Source organism: Haliotis asinina, chromosome 14 (assembly GCF_037392515.1).
Source record: "Haliotis asinina isolate JCU_RB_2024 chromosome 14, JCU_Hal_asi_v2, whole genome shotgun sequence".
NCBI classification, from domain to species: Eukaryota; Metazoa; Mollusca; class Gastropoda; order Lepetellida; family Haliotidae; genus Haliotis; species Haliotis asinina.
Window position 1 is genome coordinate 27,004,241 of NC_090293.1, and position 19,845 is coordinate 27,024,085.

Here is a 19,845-nt window from a genome sequence, read left to right on the forward strand (position 1 = left end):
ATCCTCGTGGGGAATCAAATCAGGACATATGACATGACAATAAATGCTTTAACCACGACACTGAAATTAATGTACAGAGTAAGTGATTTCTTCCCCACCCCACCCACTGCTTCTCATGCACAAAATCGATGATCACCGTCCAGATCATGTGTACAAAATTGATGACCCCACTACCTCCCCAGAACATCGTGGGTGACCACTACCCCCTACACCCAGCCTCCCCACTTAAAATCACCACATCAAAGCCAATCAGAAAATATGTTGAACATACACATACTGTTACGTACCTGTAGATAACATATCACGAGGTTGTCATTCATTGTGCACATGGTCAACTGTGCATGTTTTACGATGATGATGTGTATCTCACGTACACTGTGAGCAGCGTCTTTCACAGAACCCAAACCTGTGAAGATCAGCATTAGAACTGATCTTCGGCATTCTATGCTTGTCGAAAGAGGCAACTAACGGGGTCGGATGGTCAGCCCAGTCGCCTTCATCGATGCTCATACTGTTAGTCACTGGATTGTCTGGTCCAGACTCGATTACAGACCGCCGCCATATTGGCTGCAATATTGCTAAGTTAGGCGTAAACCCAAACTCACTCACTCGTCATCGTCATCATTATTATTATCAACCGAGGAACTAAAACGTTTCACGCTAATATTTCGCATAAGGGAATCTATATGATTACTTGTATAGACCGTTTGTTCGACCATGGCAGAGATCACATTTTATTTTGTGTAATGTTCTACGCCTGCCTTTGACGATGCGAAATTACTGTTAGACTGGGCTTCGAGTACTAGTATCAATTCCGTATGAATGTTTACAAAGTTCAGCAACAAAACCAGTCATTTTAGTATGTTCGGTTGGATAAGCGTGAAACACCTTGGCCTTTCACGTGATTTTGGGTTTAGAAACGCATAGCTAAAAGCACAACCACACAAAAAGATATATACCATGACACATTAAACATATGATTCTTTGTTTTCGTAATTACCCACTCACATTTAGTTTACTACGGGTACATTTGCAAACCGGTTTATCCAATCGAACGTGAACATTTCCTGGAATTAAGGGGTTAGTGGTCACACTGCTGGTAAGTTCAGTCGACTTCAATATGCATAAACTATTGCAATGTAGTGAAAATAAATGACATATTCAAGTCTTTGAAACAGTTATTAAGTCAAAGATACTATAGTTATACAAACTTGATGGCCAATGTTTTGTTTACGGAATCTATTGACCGGGTATGTCCTGTCTGATCAGGGAGATTGGGTAAAACCCCCAGTGTCCCACATATTTTATACATCAAAACAAAATCATTTCGACTTAGTGATATACTGTTGTTTAGTCAATATAGCTGCTGCACATCTATCAAAATGCTTTGATTTGTTTGCTTATTGTCATTGTCAAAACCCTTTAATTACTTTAAGATACGATGGATTATAATATTAACCTGTGACAACAGAGTCCATAGAATATAGATCTATCGTACAACGTCGCAGGTGACAAACACACCCTGAACATACTCCATTTTGAAATTAGGATGGGTGAACACGTTTAACTACCTGTTGTTGTTGTGCTCTGTATGTCTTGATTCAGACATTTTGGTGGAGTTTCTAAGATTTTGCAGTTGTAAATGTCTAAAATGAATAATTTTAGAAGTGACACTATTTTTCTGAACAGAAAGTAGGACATGTCGAAAGTCGCTGTGACCCAGTTGACCGAAGTTAAAAATCATTACCAACTTTGAGCAGAGACCATTTAGTAGATCCATTATGTGGTCTCTGTTTTAAGTAAACAGAAGAGAAGAAATTTTTATTGTGTTAAAATCCTAATTTTACACCTTATGTATACTCATTATGTTTTGAAATGTGTTTTAGTGTTTTGTGTGCCTGCGTGGTATATGCTAGTCACACTAGTGGCACTTCCTTCAAAGCAATTCAATTCATGCAATCATTTATGCACTGCCTAATATTATAACTCCATCTTGACGATTCTGGCTAATTAGACAACAGCTGGTTAACATTAAAATCATAACAGGGTTACAAAATAAAGGTCAGGTACTGTAAATGTATTCTTTGTTAAATCAAAAAATGTGAAGTATTTCAAACACCCACATCAACACAGTATCATGAAATAATAATTCATACCAAAATTCATTATCAATTGTAACCAGTTCAAGCAATACATTAGCATTCAGATATTAGGAAAAAATAAATACAGAATATTAGTTTCATCGTGTATCAGTAGTAGCTTAGAGAGTGAGTGAGTGAGCTTAGTTTTACGCTGCACTCAGCAATATTCCAACTATATGGCGGCGGTCTGTAAATTGTCTGGACCAGACAATCCAGTGATCAACAACATGAGCATCGATCTGCGCAAATGGGAACCAAGTCAGTGAGTCTGATCACCCGATCCCGTTCGCCTCATGCGACAATAGTCGCCTTTTATGGCAAGCATGGGTTGCTGAAGGCCTATTCTACCCCAGGACTTTCATGGGTCAGTAGCTTAGAGAAAGACACATGTCAAAAGTAGTAAAACTCATCTTACAGACATACTATTGAAAAATGCATAAGTTATGACTACACAATTTCACAGATGTTCTAGATGAATTCTAGCCTGAGGTATTCAGAACTTCACTGAAAGACAAACTATTCAGTAAGACAAGGGTTGTGTCTTGGCAGTTTAATAAACTGATTTGATGAGGTAAACATGTCATCACCTAGATACATTAAAATAACACTATGCAATCTCTATGCAACCCAAGTAAGGGTTGTTAAAATCCAGCCCAGAGTAAGCAATCAAGCATCCAGTAAATGTGCCAGTGCCACTTATAATAGGATCAAAAGATTAACTACTCCCCCTGTCTTGTCATTGAAGTTGTTCTGGTAGGACACACCCCATTTTGTTTATCCTGCATTTCATTGGCTATTGTAGGTTACACCCATTTTGCATCAGTCAATGAATCATAATCTTGGTATTGTTTCAGTTTTAGTTAAATAGTCTCCAACTCTGTTTGTCCATCAGTAGGGTCTAGACTCCCTACACAGGTCAGCTCTCGCCCCCAGCCCAGAGGCTTGTACCGAATCTCTGTGCCCACCTATGTTATTTCGTTCTTGTAAATAAAATTGTGATTAGCTTCTTGTGACTCCGGACTCTTTGCTGAGTTAATTCCTATTAGCAGACCAGCACGTCAGTTAGATAAGGGATTTCGCTGGAACCCTCACTTGGACCCAAGACCCTTATCACAATAACATCCACAAATTTATAGCCAAAGTCAGTTTTGCACGAATTGTGATTAAACACTGTTCCATTCAGCACAGATACCTACTCTCTTATCAAAAACTCGTGAAGGTCCTAGTTGTGCAGATCGATGCTCATGTTGTTGATCACTGGATTGTCTGGTCCAGACTCGATTATTTACAGACCGCCGCCATATATTTGGAATATTGCTGAGTGCGGCGTAAAACTAAACTCACTCACTCACTCTTATCCGAATTTGTTGATATCTGTTAATTAGCAGATTAGGGACAGGGGTGGTGGGGTAGTCTAGTTGTTAAGGCATTCACTTGTCATGCCGAAGACCCTGGTTTGATTCCCAACATGGGATACAATATGTGAATCCCACTTCTGGTGTCCCCTTCCGTGGTATTGCTGGAATATTGCTAAAAGAAGCATTAAACTAGACTCCCTCACTCCTAAAACAGGGACCAGGAAACGATGCTTGATCTTTTTGTCGTATGTCGTGTCTGTTCCAAAGAAATGTAGTCTAATTCTAAATAGATTTCCACCACAGCAACTGTGGTGATTTTTACATTAATCATCATTTACTGTACCCAATCATCACTTGACTAGACCCACATATTTCTTGCAAATAAATTGTTTTGGTGTCCTCTGAACTTCTGGTTTTGTAAGTCAAGGTAACACCCTGAGCTTTTAATGTACCAGGAGGTATCATAATGCTTGTTATTTTATTTTAAATGAAAATGCACACATCCAATAGTGTTTCAAGCCAACTACAAAGGATCAAGGTACGTTTCAACAAAGAAATCTCAGACCTACGACAGTCTTTGCGTAACTACGTAATGTCATCGTAACATATAGCACAGGCTTATAACAGTACAAATACCAAGGAAAGAAGGTAAGCAATCGAACGTGGGTCTTCGGCGTGACGAGCGAACACTATAACCACAAGGCCACCCAATGTCCCTTATTTAACATATACCTACGACAGACGTAGGTCTCAGGTGATCGTAGCTCTCATTTAAACGATAGTCTTGTAGCAGTTTACTGTGATCCAACGCAAATGAATGCTGCTTTATGATGTTAATTATGGCTGTTGTATGGATGTTTCAACTGTTTTAGAGTTGAGTGAGTGAGTTTAGTTTTGCACTGCTTTTACCAATATTCCAACAGTATTATGGCTGGGCACACCTGAAATGGTCTTCACACATTGTAGCCATGTGGGGAATCGAACCTGGGTGTAGTCAGCATGTCAAGCAAGCATTTCAATGAATTAACTACTCACAGTTGGCTACCCACAGGAGTTCATGGTATGAAGCCCATTTCTGTTGTTCTCTATAGTGACATTCATGGAATATTGCTAAATATGGCAGAAAACACTCCAGGGATCGAAATTATTAGTGCCATCCCACTGATGACACATCTAAACTTGAAATGGCACAGTTAAATTATTACCAGCGTGCCTTTATGGCTCAATTGATGTTTTTGAAAGTGGATTAAAGCATGTTTTCACCATATTGTGTTTTCATGGTTTAAAGTGACATTATGAACAATGACTAATGATAAATATACACATCAGACAGCCAGCTAATGATGAATGTCTTTTCAAAGTATGAGGTCAGTAAACAAAACTAAAATACCTACCTACCATTGTTTTATTACTCATGATTTATTAGTGGATGTTACAACTTTTACATTCACTTCAAGTCGTATAATGATTTGAAATCTAGTTTAATAGACCATGAATTTATGGCACACCGGAAACTGAAATGGCACACTTATCATGACAGTGCCCATTAGGCATGCTTGGAAAAAATTTATAGGTCACATGCAACCAAAAAATCAAACATAATTAAAACACATTTATCACTTATTCATGACATATAATATACATTGCTGCTTTAAAAAAAAATAAATAAACAAAATTATAAGCGTACAATCGCGATTCAAAAGTGCAATATTTTGTACTTGGGCTTAGTTCCCCGAAACGAAGCCCTCGGGAGACCGAACCCAGTCATAGCGGATGGATATGCACTCAAGTATAACGATGGCTTCCGATTGGCTGTTTCATTTGCTGATATGCTGAGGGTTCATTGTGTGTACAAAATGATGATCTGTTTGATGGGCATTTTAGTATAGCCAGTCACAAGAAAGTAAGATTCCTTATGGATAACAACTTCTTTTTGTGTACTTGATGTGTCGTTTCAGTATGGATTCATATACTGTTGTCAAACAAAATCATATACACTAAAAAAAGTCATTATCCATGAAGAATGTATATAGAGATGTTGGATTTGGAAAATACATGTTCTCTGAATTTGCGCTTAATCCAATCAAAAATCATGTCAGTAGAGATGGTAAACTACTGTGTGACTGGAATCTGTCATTCGTCCAAGTACAAAGCAGGACTTGAAACTGACATGAGTTTGCACCAGTTTCTGTCAGGTCCACTCATCCGCAAAAAATGAATGTAGTTTGTTTGCAACCCACAGACATAAAAACATGTCATGTGTATCACACGTGCCTTATTACATAATGTGGCAGACACGTGACTCGGGTGCACCAGTCATAAATCAACTTATTTCTTTATGTTGTATAGTCTGGAACCAGTTTTCCCCCCAGCGCTGGGGGGAATTTAGTGAAACATTTGAACTTCAGTTTCGCAGGCTTTTTTTTCATCGTGTTTTTTTCAACTTTATAGATTGAATTGGCATATTTTATGATTCGTTTCGGTAAGTGCATATCAAAAGGTACCAGAATCTGCAAAGTTGTGTTTTACGTTTCACGTGACCTTTAATTTCAGTCCCTGCACTCCTAATTCAATTCATGAGAAATAGAGGTGTGGTAGGCGATTGGTTAAAGCATTCACTCGTCACATTGAGGACCTGGGTTTGATTCTCCTCTCTTAAAAATTTTGTACTTTCTATCTGCTTGCAGCCATCTTGGATGAGTGGGTGGACAAACATAATGCCACATGGGTGTGGTACCTGGGAGTGATGCCATGGTGATGTGGCGACCAGCGGTTACCTAGCAACATGGCCGACTTGGATTTGAGACATATCCAGAGAGAAGCATTGCTGCTCCCGATAAGATGTCTTCCACAATCCTGTCGCAATTTTCTTTCCAATGTCCTAGATCCCGAGTCAGCTTTGGGAAGGTCTGATTACAGGACATTTGGGGAACTGTTTGGATTGTCTCATATTCAAACTCAGGTAAGGGTTTGACTGTCAGCTGTCAGTTGGATAAGTCATGAAATTAAGTTCAACAAAAGAATGGTAAGACTTCAGCAATTTCTACAGCATCATGAGTAGACAGTAAAATTACTTTTAGTGTAATGACTGATCAGACAGCAGATATATACAGAATCTCACCAAGTGTCTTTTGATAGCAAATGTATCACCACAGGTTGATAAAGATAGAAATACTTTTACTTTTATCAACAAATGTTCATATACTTTTTATCAGATGACAGGAGAGTGAGATTCTATTCTTCAACAAAAGAAATCAGTTATCAATGAAGAATGTATGTCTGCCATTAGTCTTGCAGTGCAGTGACGTCATAGCATTGTGACATCATCAGGTACTTGATGTCATAGCCTTGTGAGTCATGTATTTGATGAGTTAGGACATTGTATAAGGTCTAGTCAGAGCGATAACCCCTTGAAGATACTGTTTGATGTCACTCAAGCAATAGCTCCTATGGAATATCAGGTTTAATGATAAAAAGCATTTGTGCATGGCTGTATGATATTTTTTCACTGACCATCATTTCATCATTTCATTATCATTGCATAATTACACTGTCGATAATAGGCCAGGGATTGGTCACTCAAACACCTTTATGTGAGTTTGAGTTGGACCTGGGTACCCACGGGAGTCCCTGGACCCAGTCTTACCTTGGTATAATTACTTCAGAGCCTGAATAATTCAGTGACCATGTGAAGAGTGGTCATGACTTATGGGTGAAATACGGGGCCTACACATTCTGATCAGGACCCACAACTTTCTATGGTTCAGGGTCAAGATTTTCGAAGCTCTCTAAGCACTAAGATAGTTGTAAGTTAATGTTAATGTATGGTACTAAGGACTACCTTAGTGCTAAGAGAGCTTCGAAAATCTAGGCCCTAGGTTCTTAGGGACTGCAATTTTGCAGGCTTAATGGCAAACACACTGTAAGACATGCTTGTTTTAAGAGGCAGCTGATGAGTTAGGATAGTCAGATTCACTGTCATCCTAATCATTTAAATCAGAGGTCATAGTGTCAGTCATCAGGTTGTCTTGTGATTTTCAAACTGACCACCATCACAGAGCTGGAATACTGTGGAGTGCTGTGATGTGTCACATTCAGCAACAAATAAACAGACTGAATATGCTTTTGTTGTGGCAGGGTTGTCGGGCCAGGAACCGTGACAGAAGTATAACTGGCATACTGCTGACAGAATTTGGACATGAACCAATATGGAAGCTGATAACCATTCTCCAGAAGATGGAGGTGGCTGGGGTGAGAGAAATTCTCGCATCATGGCAAGGTATGTTTCACTGTATTGATACCACCAGGTCAGAAGTGTACGTGTAATGCCTTCTGTCCCCAAATTTAGTCTGTGATGAACGTGATGAATGTTTTTGTGGGATTTCTAGCATCAAAACTGCTCTCTGAAAATTAAATTTTACATGTTTATATAACAGGCATATAACCATAACCCAAGACTAACACTTTGTCTGTGAATATGTAAATTTTGATAGTAACAAACAAACCCATTGTAATTGAAAAGGAGACCCGGGGAGATCAGAGATTCAGAACCTGAGGAAATCAAGACTTGCTTAAAATTTAGTGCTTTAGCATTGCAGAGAGGGCTTGGCAGTAGAGAAAATAATGCGGTTCAGGGACTGTGAGATAGATCAGATTAACCATAACCCATAATGTTTTGGGTTAGAATCAGTCTTCAGCATTCCATATTTGTCATGAACGGAATATGGGGATCAGATGGTAATGCTAGTTGACATATTTCATTGTCTTCCATTTGTGTAGAAAATTATGGTGGTGAGTGGATTGTCTGGTCCAGATTATTTACAGACCACCATGATGTAGCTGGAATATTGCTGGTGTGATGTTAGCCAGAAAAAAACAAACATTTCATTTTATTTCATGCAAGGGAGGTAACTGCATGTCAGATTTTTTTGCAATTGATTTTAAACCCAAATATGTAGTTAGTTCTCAGCCAACAGCCAATCAATTCTCAACATTGTTTCTTTGTTTTTATTTACAAATATAATCTGATTGTTAGTTATCAGTTTGTTCGTTTTCTAATCGCCAATTTAATATATGTGAATTTTATTTAGTTTTTTCAAATTAGACTAATGTTTAGTACCTGAAAATATATAATTTTGACATTAGCAAACTAAACTGAAACGGATCCCCAGGAAGTCCAGAGATTCAGAACCTGAACCTGAGGAAAATTGGACTTGCTTTATTTAAAGATCACATGCAACCAAATAAACAAACATAATTTAAACACAATTATCACTTATTCATGACATATAATATGCATTACTCATTATGAAAAACAAGTAAACAAAACTATAAGCTTCCAATCACAAATCAGAAGTGTAATATTTTGTACTTGGGTTTATTTCCCTCTAAACGGAACACCTCAACGGGGGTTGCACTCAAGTGTAACAAAGACTAATACACTGAGGGTTCAGTGTGTGTATGTAGAGATGATCTGTTTGATTGGTGTTGTAGAAGTATGGTGAGGAATAAAGTATTTTATGGATTACAACTTCTTTTATTGTATATGATGTGACTTTTCCGTATGGCTTCATGTACTGTTTTCAAGCAAGATGACAGTATAAGAATCCATCAGGAAATGTTGCATCATATACAATGAAAGAATGTTGTTATCCATAATAATGAGATAGAGACTTTAAATTTTGTAAATACATGCTCTCTGCATTTGTGCTCTGTCCAATCAACAAATGCCCAGATGGCGAGCTACTGAAACACAAAGGTGTCATTAATGATTAAAACAGAGTTTGTTTATGACACAGACAGCTTGTCACAATCAACATATTTTTCTATGTTCCCAACAGACATCTATTAAAACATTTCAATTTTCAAGCTGAGCAATTTTTAACAATTAAATAGTATTTCTAATGCTACACTTTCTTGACAACTTGTTTTGAAAATCTGCAGATATGGGACCAGTGTATTTCTATAACTGCACACCCAAGATGCTTGTAATCGCGAGAACCATTTCTTGTTCTCCAACTTTGACCATAGCATCACTTGCTGCATTTTTACCAAGTCTCCTTCCCGGCTCAAGCTGCGTGAACCTAATCACTGCGCATGAGCTATGGGTGCAGAGCAGCACAGCTGGTGAAACCATTTTTTCGCCTACTGCTGGGGGAAAATTATTGAATCATTTGATCTTTATTTTTTTATTTACGGTATTTTTCAACTTTATAAGTTGAATTTGTATTTTTTATAATTTGTTACTGTTAGTCCATACCAAAAAGATTCAGAATCTGCAAAGTTGTGTTTTGCATTGCGTGTGACCTTTAAAGCTTTACTATTGCAGGGAAGGGTTGTCAGGAGGGAAAATAATGTGCTTTAGAGACTGTGAGACAAATTATGTTCAAATGTTCATCCTCCAAATATCGAAATAATCAACTAAATGCGAGAAGCAGGATGATAGAGAACATTCACGATACATATCATGATATCTGGAATGATACGATACGATTCGATTCACATCACGATATGCTATCTTTAGTTATTTGCTTTAAAACACATAACCATCAATTTCTAATGAAAATTAACACTTTTAAGGTCAACGATACCTATCACGATACAAAAAAAAGTATCGATATATTTATCGTCTGATAAAGTATCACTATTATCGATACTATGATATAGTGTCACAGGTCTACTATATCAGTAAATGCCCAGCAAGCAACTGATTAAAGACATCTTTAACTGCATCATTTGAAAATGGTAATGTACTTGTTCACTCTTCTTTGTATTCAGGGGTTCCACATGCTGGAAAATACTCTTTGAATTTCCAGATTGGCTTATCTGTGATGCTAAGCATTGCAAATCTGCAACATTTCTTGGACTTGGTGCATGTCTGTTTCAGAGATTCGTAGGAACTATGAGACAGAGCAGCAGATGTTTGCAGGAAGCTACACAGGGGGTGTTCAGAATACTGAGAGCCACTGTTCATGCATGAACTGCCCTGCATTTCCCAGTCACCCATCCATCAGGGGATACCCGTACATTCCACAGCAGCCTCAGGATGAAGGTTGTCATAGAGGTCAGTCATGTCAGAGTTGCATGCCTCACCCTCAGCAGGCATGGCAGCCTCAAAGCCCTCTCAAAGGACTGAAGAGTGTTGAAGGGCAGATGGTTGGACAGGATTCCAGAATGGTGGAGATGCACGTCCCAAGTCCTGGTAGCACCAGAACCTATGAGATGACTCAGAAAGGTCCTGATAGTATGAGTGAGAGACAGTTTGTTGCCAACATTGATCAAGATGACCCATATGGAAGAGGCAGAAGGCTGGGTTCCCTGCAGAGGATGATATCAGATGAAGACAACTGCAGCTATGGCGTAGGCTGGGGTGAAGTAGAACCTGTTAATTCTGGGAACAGGAATAATGGAGTAGGTGATGATGACGGTCCCCTGAACAGTGACTCTGGCAATGGAAACATGGTCAAGAACAATGGGGTAGGTGATGGGACAAAGGTTCAGAACAATAGAACAGGTGATGGAAATGGGATCCAGAATAATGGACCAGGTGATGAAGACAAAACCCAGAACAGTGGACCTGGCCATGGAAACATGGTTCAGAACAATGGACCTGGTGATAGGACTAGGGTCAAGAACAACGGGGTAGGTGATGAAACAAGATTCAAGAACAATGGAGTAGGTGATGAGACAAAGGTCAAGAACAATGGAGTAGATGATGAGACAAAGGTCAAGAACAGTGGCATAGGTGATGATGAGACAAAGGTCAAGAACAGTGGTGTAGGTGATGATGAGACAATGGTCAAGGACAATGAAGTAGATGATGGAAATGATGGAAGAGATACTAAAGCTCTGCGGAACCAGCATGGCTATGATAGTCAGCAAACATTTTGTTTGACCAAAAATGGACGTGGAAACAGTCCTACCACAATGTCAGAGTTAACACTTGATGACATGTCAGAATTTGACAACAAAGACTTGTTGGCACCAGCAGACTGGGATTCCTTCAGCACATCAGGTAGAAACTTTCAAGACAAGGTCAGTAATGCATCCATTCAGTCACCAATGGCACCAAAAATTACAAAAAGTGAACACACTAGCTCAGCAGTACAAATGGCAAATCATAATAACAATGGCAAACCGTTTCAGTTAAATCCTGTAGCTTCTGACAAATCAGCATCCCCAGAGTCCACAAGCTACAGTTCTACCTACTTAAAGAGCATACCTGCTGATGGTCATGCCTACTCGTTTCCACCTTATGCCTACTCTGAGTATGGTTACCCCAACAACGAAGCTCATCCTTCGCATCAAACCATGCAGAAGGGATATATGTATCACCACAATGGACCTCCTCAGACCAATCATAGAATTCCTCAGCCCTTTCTCAGAACTCCCCAGTACATTCATGGTTTTCCTCAGATCCTTCAAGGAGCTCGTCAGAACTTTGTAGGAACTCCCAAAGTTCAGTGTTATTCTCAGACGATTCAAGGAGCTAATCGGAATGTCCAATGTTGTCCTCAGAACTTTCAAGGAGGTCATTATCAGATGGCCTCTCCGGACCCACATCAGTACACCACCAGAAGGGGCCCACCTCTGCATGCAATGGGGAGAGGACTTGTACCCGGTGCAAGAAATTGGCAGGTTCCACTCACTTCAGAAGTTACTCCTGCCAAAAAGACGATTCCAGTTGCATCAGATCATGACCAATACCCACAAGGTGTTCCTGCTGCTGCTGGTCGAGATCCACGAGGATACCCGACCAATCCATCAGACAGGCCTCCAGTAACGGAAGATGGGATCATTTTCAATGAAAGAGGACAGGTAAAGCTTCGAGGACAAGAGTCTCGTGAAGCAACTGAGAAGCGACTTTCAGATTCGGATGTGGTTAAGGAAGTCAGTCCAACTTCCCAGCACAGACGTCATGGGTCAGATGAAGGGAGAGCTGCTTGTGGAAGGGAAGCTGGTAGGTGGACTTTGTTTTGATCTATTCTGGATAACAAACCTCTCTCAGTTAACAGTCAACAACAGAACAGGTTTTCACTGACAATTTACAGGAAGGCATCTTTAGTCCTAGGCCAAATGCAAGAAAAGTCCCTATGTTTTAGAATCTCTCAGCAGTGCTGTCCAGTAATTAATATGACACTTCCACCCACCAAATTCTTGTTGGAACTAGCTGCAGAATGTACAGGTTACTGTAAACAAGCAAGGTTTACCACACTGTTGAAACTGTACCAACTATACACTTCAGCCAACCTTTTGTGAATCAAGACGATTCAAATCTTGCATCTTGCTGTTTTCCCACAAGTATTGTTTTAGTGCACTAGTAGTTACCGCAGTATAATTCCCCATCTTAATATTCATCGGGACTGTATTTGAACGTTTTATCAAAACTTACTTATTGGCATGGAAGACATATCTTTTCGAAGCCAACGCAAGAATTTGCAGAAGACACAAGAAAACAGATTTAGAGTTATCTCATTTCCATCAATTTGCATTCTCGAAACATTAGTAATTTCAATGCGTCATGTGTTATTCACTGTTATTTGAGATAAAGAAGCACTACTATGAAGTACCGAATGAATTGGCATTGGCAGCAGGTTATGCTGAAATGTGCCTCACCTGTAAGTGCGGTACAATGAAAATAATAGAAGAGTGCTTAGGCAATCAGACAACAATGTTTATGTGTCAAGTAAGATGAATATTCATAGACTGACTGAATGAGTATGAATCATATTGAGTATTATCAACTGGATGATGACAAGTACTGTTTCAACATGGTCAAGATATGCAGTATGGGTGATAAGGCCGGGTGTACCATTTTACCTGATGTTGATGCTGTCTACTACATTGGGCCTGTGAGTGCACTGTGGGGATGAAATTAGAGACTGGTCATTCGTTTCAATCAAGCCTACCAAAGAAAATGGTCCCACTATGCAGAAAAATGCAGAAAAGTCCACATTAATCATGGAAATAGCAACATAAGTGTATTACCTAGCAATTGAAACAGTTAAAAAGCCAACAAAAGACTATGAAACTGCAACATTTTTATATACAGTAACCAGCAAGCTTTGACCTCTACTTTATATCATGATCAATGGTGCTTTCACATTTCCAAGCAAACTTGAATCACCTCTTGTAGTAAAAGTATTGAATACATGGAAATGATTGCTGTCAATCATTTCATACAAATGTAAAGTAAACTAAACAAGTGTGTAGACAAATATCATGATACAGAAATACTTAACACAGCAGAAATACTAATGGAAGGGAGTGAGTGAGTGCATTTAGTTTTCTGGACCAGACTATACAGAGATTAACAGCATGAGCATCAATCTGTGCAATTGGGAATTGATGACATGTCAACCAAGTCAGCAAGCCTGACCACCTGATCCCGTTAGGTTTCTTACAAGCATAGTCATTTAAGAAGGGAATATAAGTTTTGTCCAAGACAAAAATGTGGAAAATGTCAACATGCGGCTGAAACCTGCTCTTCCATTATAAAGCACATGCGCAAAATCAAAGTTTTAGGCTCTTCGTTTTCTTAATCCAGTTTTACCGATTTAAAGTTACCAGTTTACTGTTTCAGTAACAAGGTGTTATGTTTCTGTTGCTATTTTCGTGATTAATTGTGGACTATTCAGTGTTTTTCTGCACAATGGGAAAGGTTTCTTAGGTAGGCCTGTCAACAAAGAACAGGAAAATGGAAATCAGCAAAATATGACAGTTCAAAGACAAACCCTTTACAAACTCCTTTGCAAACCCTTCACAAACCCTTCGCCACCCCTAGACCAACACCCTGAGATGCAGGCCATATAAAATGGTTTTTCACTGTTTCAGAGAGTGAACACAGAGAGAGAGAGAAGTATGTGTTCATTACTGGAGGAGATGACACCCAACAGGATGCTGTTGCTAAGGAGATATCCAAGATATGTTATGAACTGCGTAAACTGGGAATAACAGTTGTGGCAGACATGCCTGATAAATTCCAAGCCGTGCCAAAAGATCCGCTGCAGGGACAAAACTCCATCTCATTCAGAAGGAACAACGTACATGAAGCACGAATGGCATACTTCGAAAGGGTGAGGCTCCAGTATTTTTGGTGTCATCATGGGGGCTTGCTGATTGCATCCTGTTGAATGATAATGAAGAAAATAATTTCTTTAAGCATTGGTTCCATTTTCAAGGTTTCTTAGAAACAAGTGTGGTAGCGTAGAGGTTAAAGTGTTCACTCATCTCACCAAAGAACCAGGTTTGATTCTCCACATGGGCACAACGTGTAAAGCCCGTGTCTGGTTCTCAGACACTACCAGGTATTACACACCGAATGTTAAAGCAACAAATTATAAACAACCAACATTGTTACCCTGGGAGGTCATCATATCCCATTTATGTAGATAGATGGTGATGATCCTGATCACTGATTGTCTGGTCAAGTGCTCAGATGTTCAATACAACCTTATGTCTTAAGGTCAACCTTATCTCTAAGATTACAACCTTAGACCTTTACTAAAGTTAGTCCAAGTTAAGGTTGCCCTAAGGTTGTTCTGTGCAATGGGCGTATCTTTTTCTTGAGGTGATCGTAACTCCAACCTTAGTGTTTAAGGTTGATGTAAGCTAAGGTTGTTTTGAACAATGGAACACAGGATCGATTATTTACGGACATTTACCTTATAGCTGGGATACTGCTGAGTGTGGCAAACAACAACAAACCTTCCAAGACAATATTCCCGCCAATGTAAAAACTCATAACCATTCTACAGAAGATGGAGGTGGCTGTTTCACTGTTCCAGATGCTGCACTTACCTCCTCGTAATGCAAACTAATAATAGCAATTTGAATCTATGATCGTTTTTTCAACAATTTTTATCCTAAAATAGATTGGCAAGGTAAAATAAGGATTTGCAATCTTAATTTCACAATATTTGATTTACTTTTTTGTTTAAAGTGAAATTAATTGGTATGTTTTCACTGCAAACAGACTATAGTTACCATTTTAAATGCATATTTGTTACATAACAATTATTTTTTAATGTGTAATTCGAAATTTGTTTATGCATATTCAGTCTAAGTAAACTTAGTCTCGGTGTATTTCGTGACACTCACCCACGAGTCTAACAAAACCTAGTAGAAGGTCTCGTCAGGTAACCTTTGAGTGACCAATGACCGTCCAACCAAACGCGAGACAGTTAAATTGATTAAACCAATCAGACAACAGTTACTATTTAGGGATCGGAGGGACTTTCAAAATATTCAGGTCACAGATCTCTCCACAAAGAAAAATCCGCATGTAACACAATTATTTGACGTGCATTATATACGCTTTGGGGTTTCTGTTGACATGGTTACCATTAGCTAATATTTCCGCAAGATGACATCCTTGAATATTGCCAAAAACACCATTTTCAGCGACTGTTTACTCACCATTGTCATGGTTGTACGTGCTGTGTGCATCACCCGGAAACGAGCGTACACTATATAGCATTCGGAATTGTTCGGGTACGAACCTTTTCGAGATAAAAAGTTCAAAAGGTATGTGCCAATGTCCACTTTCGCGATTTGGTAAGTTGTGTTCTGATTGGTCAATCTCAAAGGTTACCTGACGTGACCTCCCATAAGGTTTTGATAGACTCAGTAGTGGAGTGTAACGAAATACACTGAGACTAAGTTTAATTACACTGATGCATATTCTACCCAGATACGTGGCTTAACTGGGCCTCTTTAAATTTTTTTCAAAGATGCTTCATTTAAAGATTGAAGGCAGAGACAGTACAGTAATCACAAGATAATGTGTACTTTTTACATTATGTCACAATGCGTTGTTGTCACTGCGCCATTCTAGTCTGCCCCCTTGTAATTGAACACTTTTTACATTACGTCACAATGCGTTGTTGTCACTGCGCCATTCTAGTCTGCCCCCTTGTAATTGAACACTTTTTACATTACGTCACAATGCGTTGTCGTCACTGTGCCATTCTAGTCTGCCCCCTTGTAATATAACACTGTTTACATTACGTCACAATGTGTTGTATCTCTGCACCATTCTAGTCTGCCCCCTTGTAATTGAACACTTTTTACATTACGTCACAATGTGTTGTCGTCACTGCGCCATTCTAGTCTGCCCGCTTGTAATTTAACACTTCTTACATTACGTCACAATGCGTTGTCGTCACTGCGCCATTCTAGTCTACCCCCTTGTAACTGAACACTTTTTACATTACGTGACAATGTGTTGGCGTCACTGCGCCTTTCTACTCTGCCCCCTGGTAATCAAACAATTTTGCATTATGCCACAAAGTAACCAACACCATTTACTGCCTCCTACAGTAAGTGTCCTCATGCTTTAACTATACTAGTTCAGGGTGAAAATGTGCTTTATTACACTAACTATTACACTATTGGTAGAGCAAACTGTATTTCTTGATCACCTACTTTCTGTCACAGGCCACGTGTGTGCTGATGATCGTCAGTCCTGGTTACAAGGCTTATGTGGACAAGGAGAATGACGCCCAAGCCCAAGCTCAACCTACGGAGCATCAGTCTTCCACGCGACATATCTACACACTCATGCTGACAGAGTACTGTGAGAAAAATTTCTCGAAGAATAAACGCTTTTATCCAGTATGTCTTAAGGACCTGGAGACTAAGCGTAGTGATATTCCAGACTGGATTTCCTCCACTTTGACATACTGCTTTCCAGGCAAAGAGCTGTTTAAGCATCTGCAACAAGACTTAAAGAATGATTAAAGTTTGGGTGGTTCTTAAAGGTTTGAGAACCTATGCAAGCATTGAAAGTTTCAAGCTGTTTGAGACTTAGAACTGTCCCATGAATGTCCGGGTAGCACATTGGTCTTCAATAACCCATGCTTGTTGAAAGAGAACAAGGTTGGGTGGTCAGGCTTGCTGACTCGGTTGACACGTAATGGGTTCCCATTCGCACAGATCAGTGCTGATACTGTTGATCACTGGATTGTCTGATTATTTATTGACCAAAGCCATATAGTTGGAATATTGCTGAGTGCTGTGTAAAAATAAACTCACTCACTCACTTGGAACATTTAACGTAAAAGCATAATATTTTAAATTCTCTTCCCACAGAGGTTACTTCTGTCATATCTTTCTATGTAACCTCTGCCCTAATAATGGTGTGAATGTTTAGTGGATTTGTGATTGGTTGCAATCCAGTTTAGTTGTGCAATCAACAACATTGTTTCAAAAGTTACCATTTGCAAGGCATGTGTAATTTCCTAATACTTGGGGAAAACTAGAACCTCTTCCTCAGCAATGTGCGCAAACATTTCATCTAGTCTGAACTCAGTCATGTGATGGCGTCTGCAACCCCCTCGTTGACAACGGACATGCTGGCCATAAATGTTTTAAGTAACACATCAACAAAAAACATCTCTTCCTGCTTTTCAGTTAAACATGACATACCGAATCTATCCTTTGTACATTGATCAACTAACGCCATGGTAGACACCATATTGTATCTATTTCCATGTCACACATGATCAGATTGGATAGAAAGAAGGGAGATAATTCGTGTTGCGATTTTTGGCCACTTGGGGATTTTACTGGAACTGGGAAATATGGCCATATTAGAACAGAGGATATGAAGGAAGATATGACAGGAGCAACCTCCATGGGGAGAGTATGAATTTTTTATAAAACTGAAGACTTTTAAATATGGTTCAGCATTGACAAAATGTGTCGAGTGAATTTAGAGACTCAGGAAAAGGCCTGATATATGAATTGACAGGCTTTTTGTCTTTGTGCCTTGGTATTGTATAGAATCATATGAAGTGTTCAATATCTTTGTAAGATTTACATTGTACTTGATCAGTGTGTTTTTTCTTGATAGGAGTCCTCCAAAATGCTACCTGTAAAGATCAGGTTTAGAATAGAGCTTCAGTAACCCATGCTTGTTGTAAGAGGCCACTATAGGCGTTTGGTCCAGATTTAATTATTGACAGACCGCCACCTTATAGCTGGAATATTGCAGCATTAAACTAAACTCTCTCACTCTCCAACTCCTCCACAGTACATTGTGCCCTTAAACTTTCCTTAAAGGTGTTGATGCAATGATGAATGCATGAAAGATGACAGCCAGATCTTTAAAGCAAATACGTTTTCCCACCTCTACTAAGATGACAAGTTTCAACCACATCATCATGGTAAACAGAGAAAGGCGGCAAGAGAAGTTTCTTTTGCGTATGGGCTAGGATGTGGTTCACGGCATTAGTGTGGGACAGTCATATAACTAGTGGTAAAAGTTTTCACTTGTCATGCTGAAGGCCAGGGTTTGATTAACCACGAGGCCACAATGTGGAAGGCCCATTTCTGGTGTCCCCAGCTGTGATATTGTGGGAATACTGCCAAAAGCAGCGTCGAACTATAAACTCACTCATGGCAGGAGTGCTGTAAGTTTGGCAGATTCCACCACCGTGCTGTCTCCTGCTGGACTATCATCTCCAGGAATGTAATCTGGAACAGGGCTGTTTCACAATACTCTTGTAAGCCTAAGATCTCGTAACTTTTCTTGTAGCTTCCATACCTCCTGTGTTACAGTATAGGAAGTACAATGGCTACAAGGAAACTTACGAGATCTTTAAAGGCTTACGAGAGTTTTGTGAAACGGACCCCATGTGGATAATGTGACAAGTATTTAAGTCAGACATGACACTAAGACAGCCAGACGTGTTTTGGCCATTGCCAGTGCTGAATTTTTCTTGGTTTTGAATGGATAACTGCATATTTTCTTGAGTCTTTATTTATGTTAAACAGACAGATGATTTCAGCCATCCTGTTATTTGTTCAAGTATAATTTAGATGTTTCGTATTAAATTTCTATCTTGTGTCCAGATTATTACAAGTAGAATCCATTCTGTTACGTTAAGAACCCTGGAACTGCTCATGAATCAGGATCATAGGCAAGTGAATCGTCACTGTTAACAATCCTCCCACAGTTTCAGGCATGTCAGCATAGCTGGATTTGAAGGCCTCTTGAGGTGAGTGAGTGAGTGAGTGAGTGAGTGAGTGAGGGATTGGGTTTTACGCCTCTTTTAGCAATATTCCAGCAGTACATGGTGTGGGATACCAGAAATGAGCTTCAATTGTATTCTACCCATGAGAGGAATCAAACCCGTGTCTTCTGTGTGATAAGCCAATGCTTTAACCACTAGGCTACCCGACTGCCCTTAATAAACTTAGCATGAACTGTGTATGGAATAATGCTGAACCTGATTCAAACAAACCTTAGTAGAAAGTCATGTCAGCTAACTTTTTCGGTTAAGCCAAAGTTTACTTGCTGAACCCATCTGGTGAATCAAACCTATGTCTTTGGCATGACAAGT

At 39.4% G+C, this 19,845-nt stretch overlaps 1 protein-coding gene across 2 annotated transcripts; it reads left to right on the plus strand.

The window, feature by feature from the left end:
* The first annotated feature begins 1,053 nt into the window (after nt 1-1,053).
* Nucleotides 1,054-18,519, plus strand: LOC137261045 (uncharacterized). Of its 2 annotated transcripts, XM_067798706.1 has the most exons (6): nt 1,054-1,099; nt 6,187-6,461; nt 7,637-7,778; nt 10,386-12,458; nt 14,333-14,574; nt 16,937-18,519. In XM_067798706.1, the coding sequence occupies exons 2-6, from the start codon at nt 6,285-6,287 to the stop codon at nt 17,237-17,239; spliced, it is 2,937 nt and encodes a 978-aa protein (XP_067654807.1). In that variant the 5' UTR covers nt 1,054-1,099; nt 6,187-6,284; the 3' UTR covers nt 17,240-18,519. The 2 variants fall into 2 exon arrangements, with proteins under 2 accessions (XP_067654807.1, XP_067654808.1); XM_067798707.1 differs by lacking the exon at nt 16,937-18,519 and having other exon boundaries at nt 14,337-14,549.
* Nucleotides 18,520-19,845: the final 1,326 nt, after the last annotated feature.

What these genes read in the sequence shown, in the direction of transcription:
- LOC137261045 (XM_067798706.1), top strand. Translation starts at nt 6,285, where the DNA reads ATGGCCGACTTGGATTTGAGACATATCCAGAGAGAAGCATTGCTGCTC. An exon ending in TGTCTCATATTCAAACTCAG is followed by an intron (nt 6,462 to 7,636) that starts GTAAGGGTTTGA and finishes TTGTTGTGGCAG; the next exon opens with GGTTGTCGGGCCAGGAACCG. An exon ending in TGCTTGTGGAAGGGAAGCTG is followed by an intron (nt 12,459 to 14,332) that starts GTAGGTGGACTT and finishes TCACTGTTTCAG; the next exon opens with AGAGTGAACACAGAGAGAGA.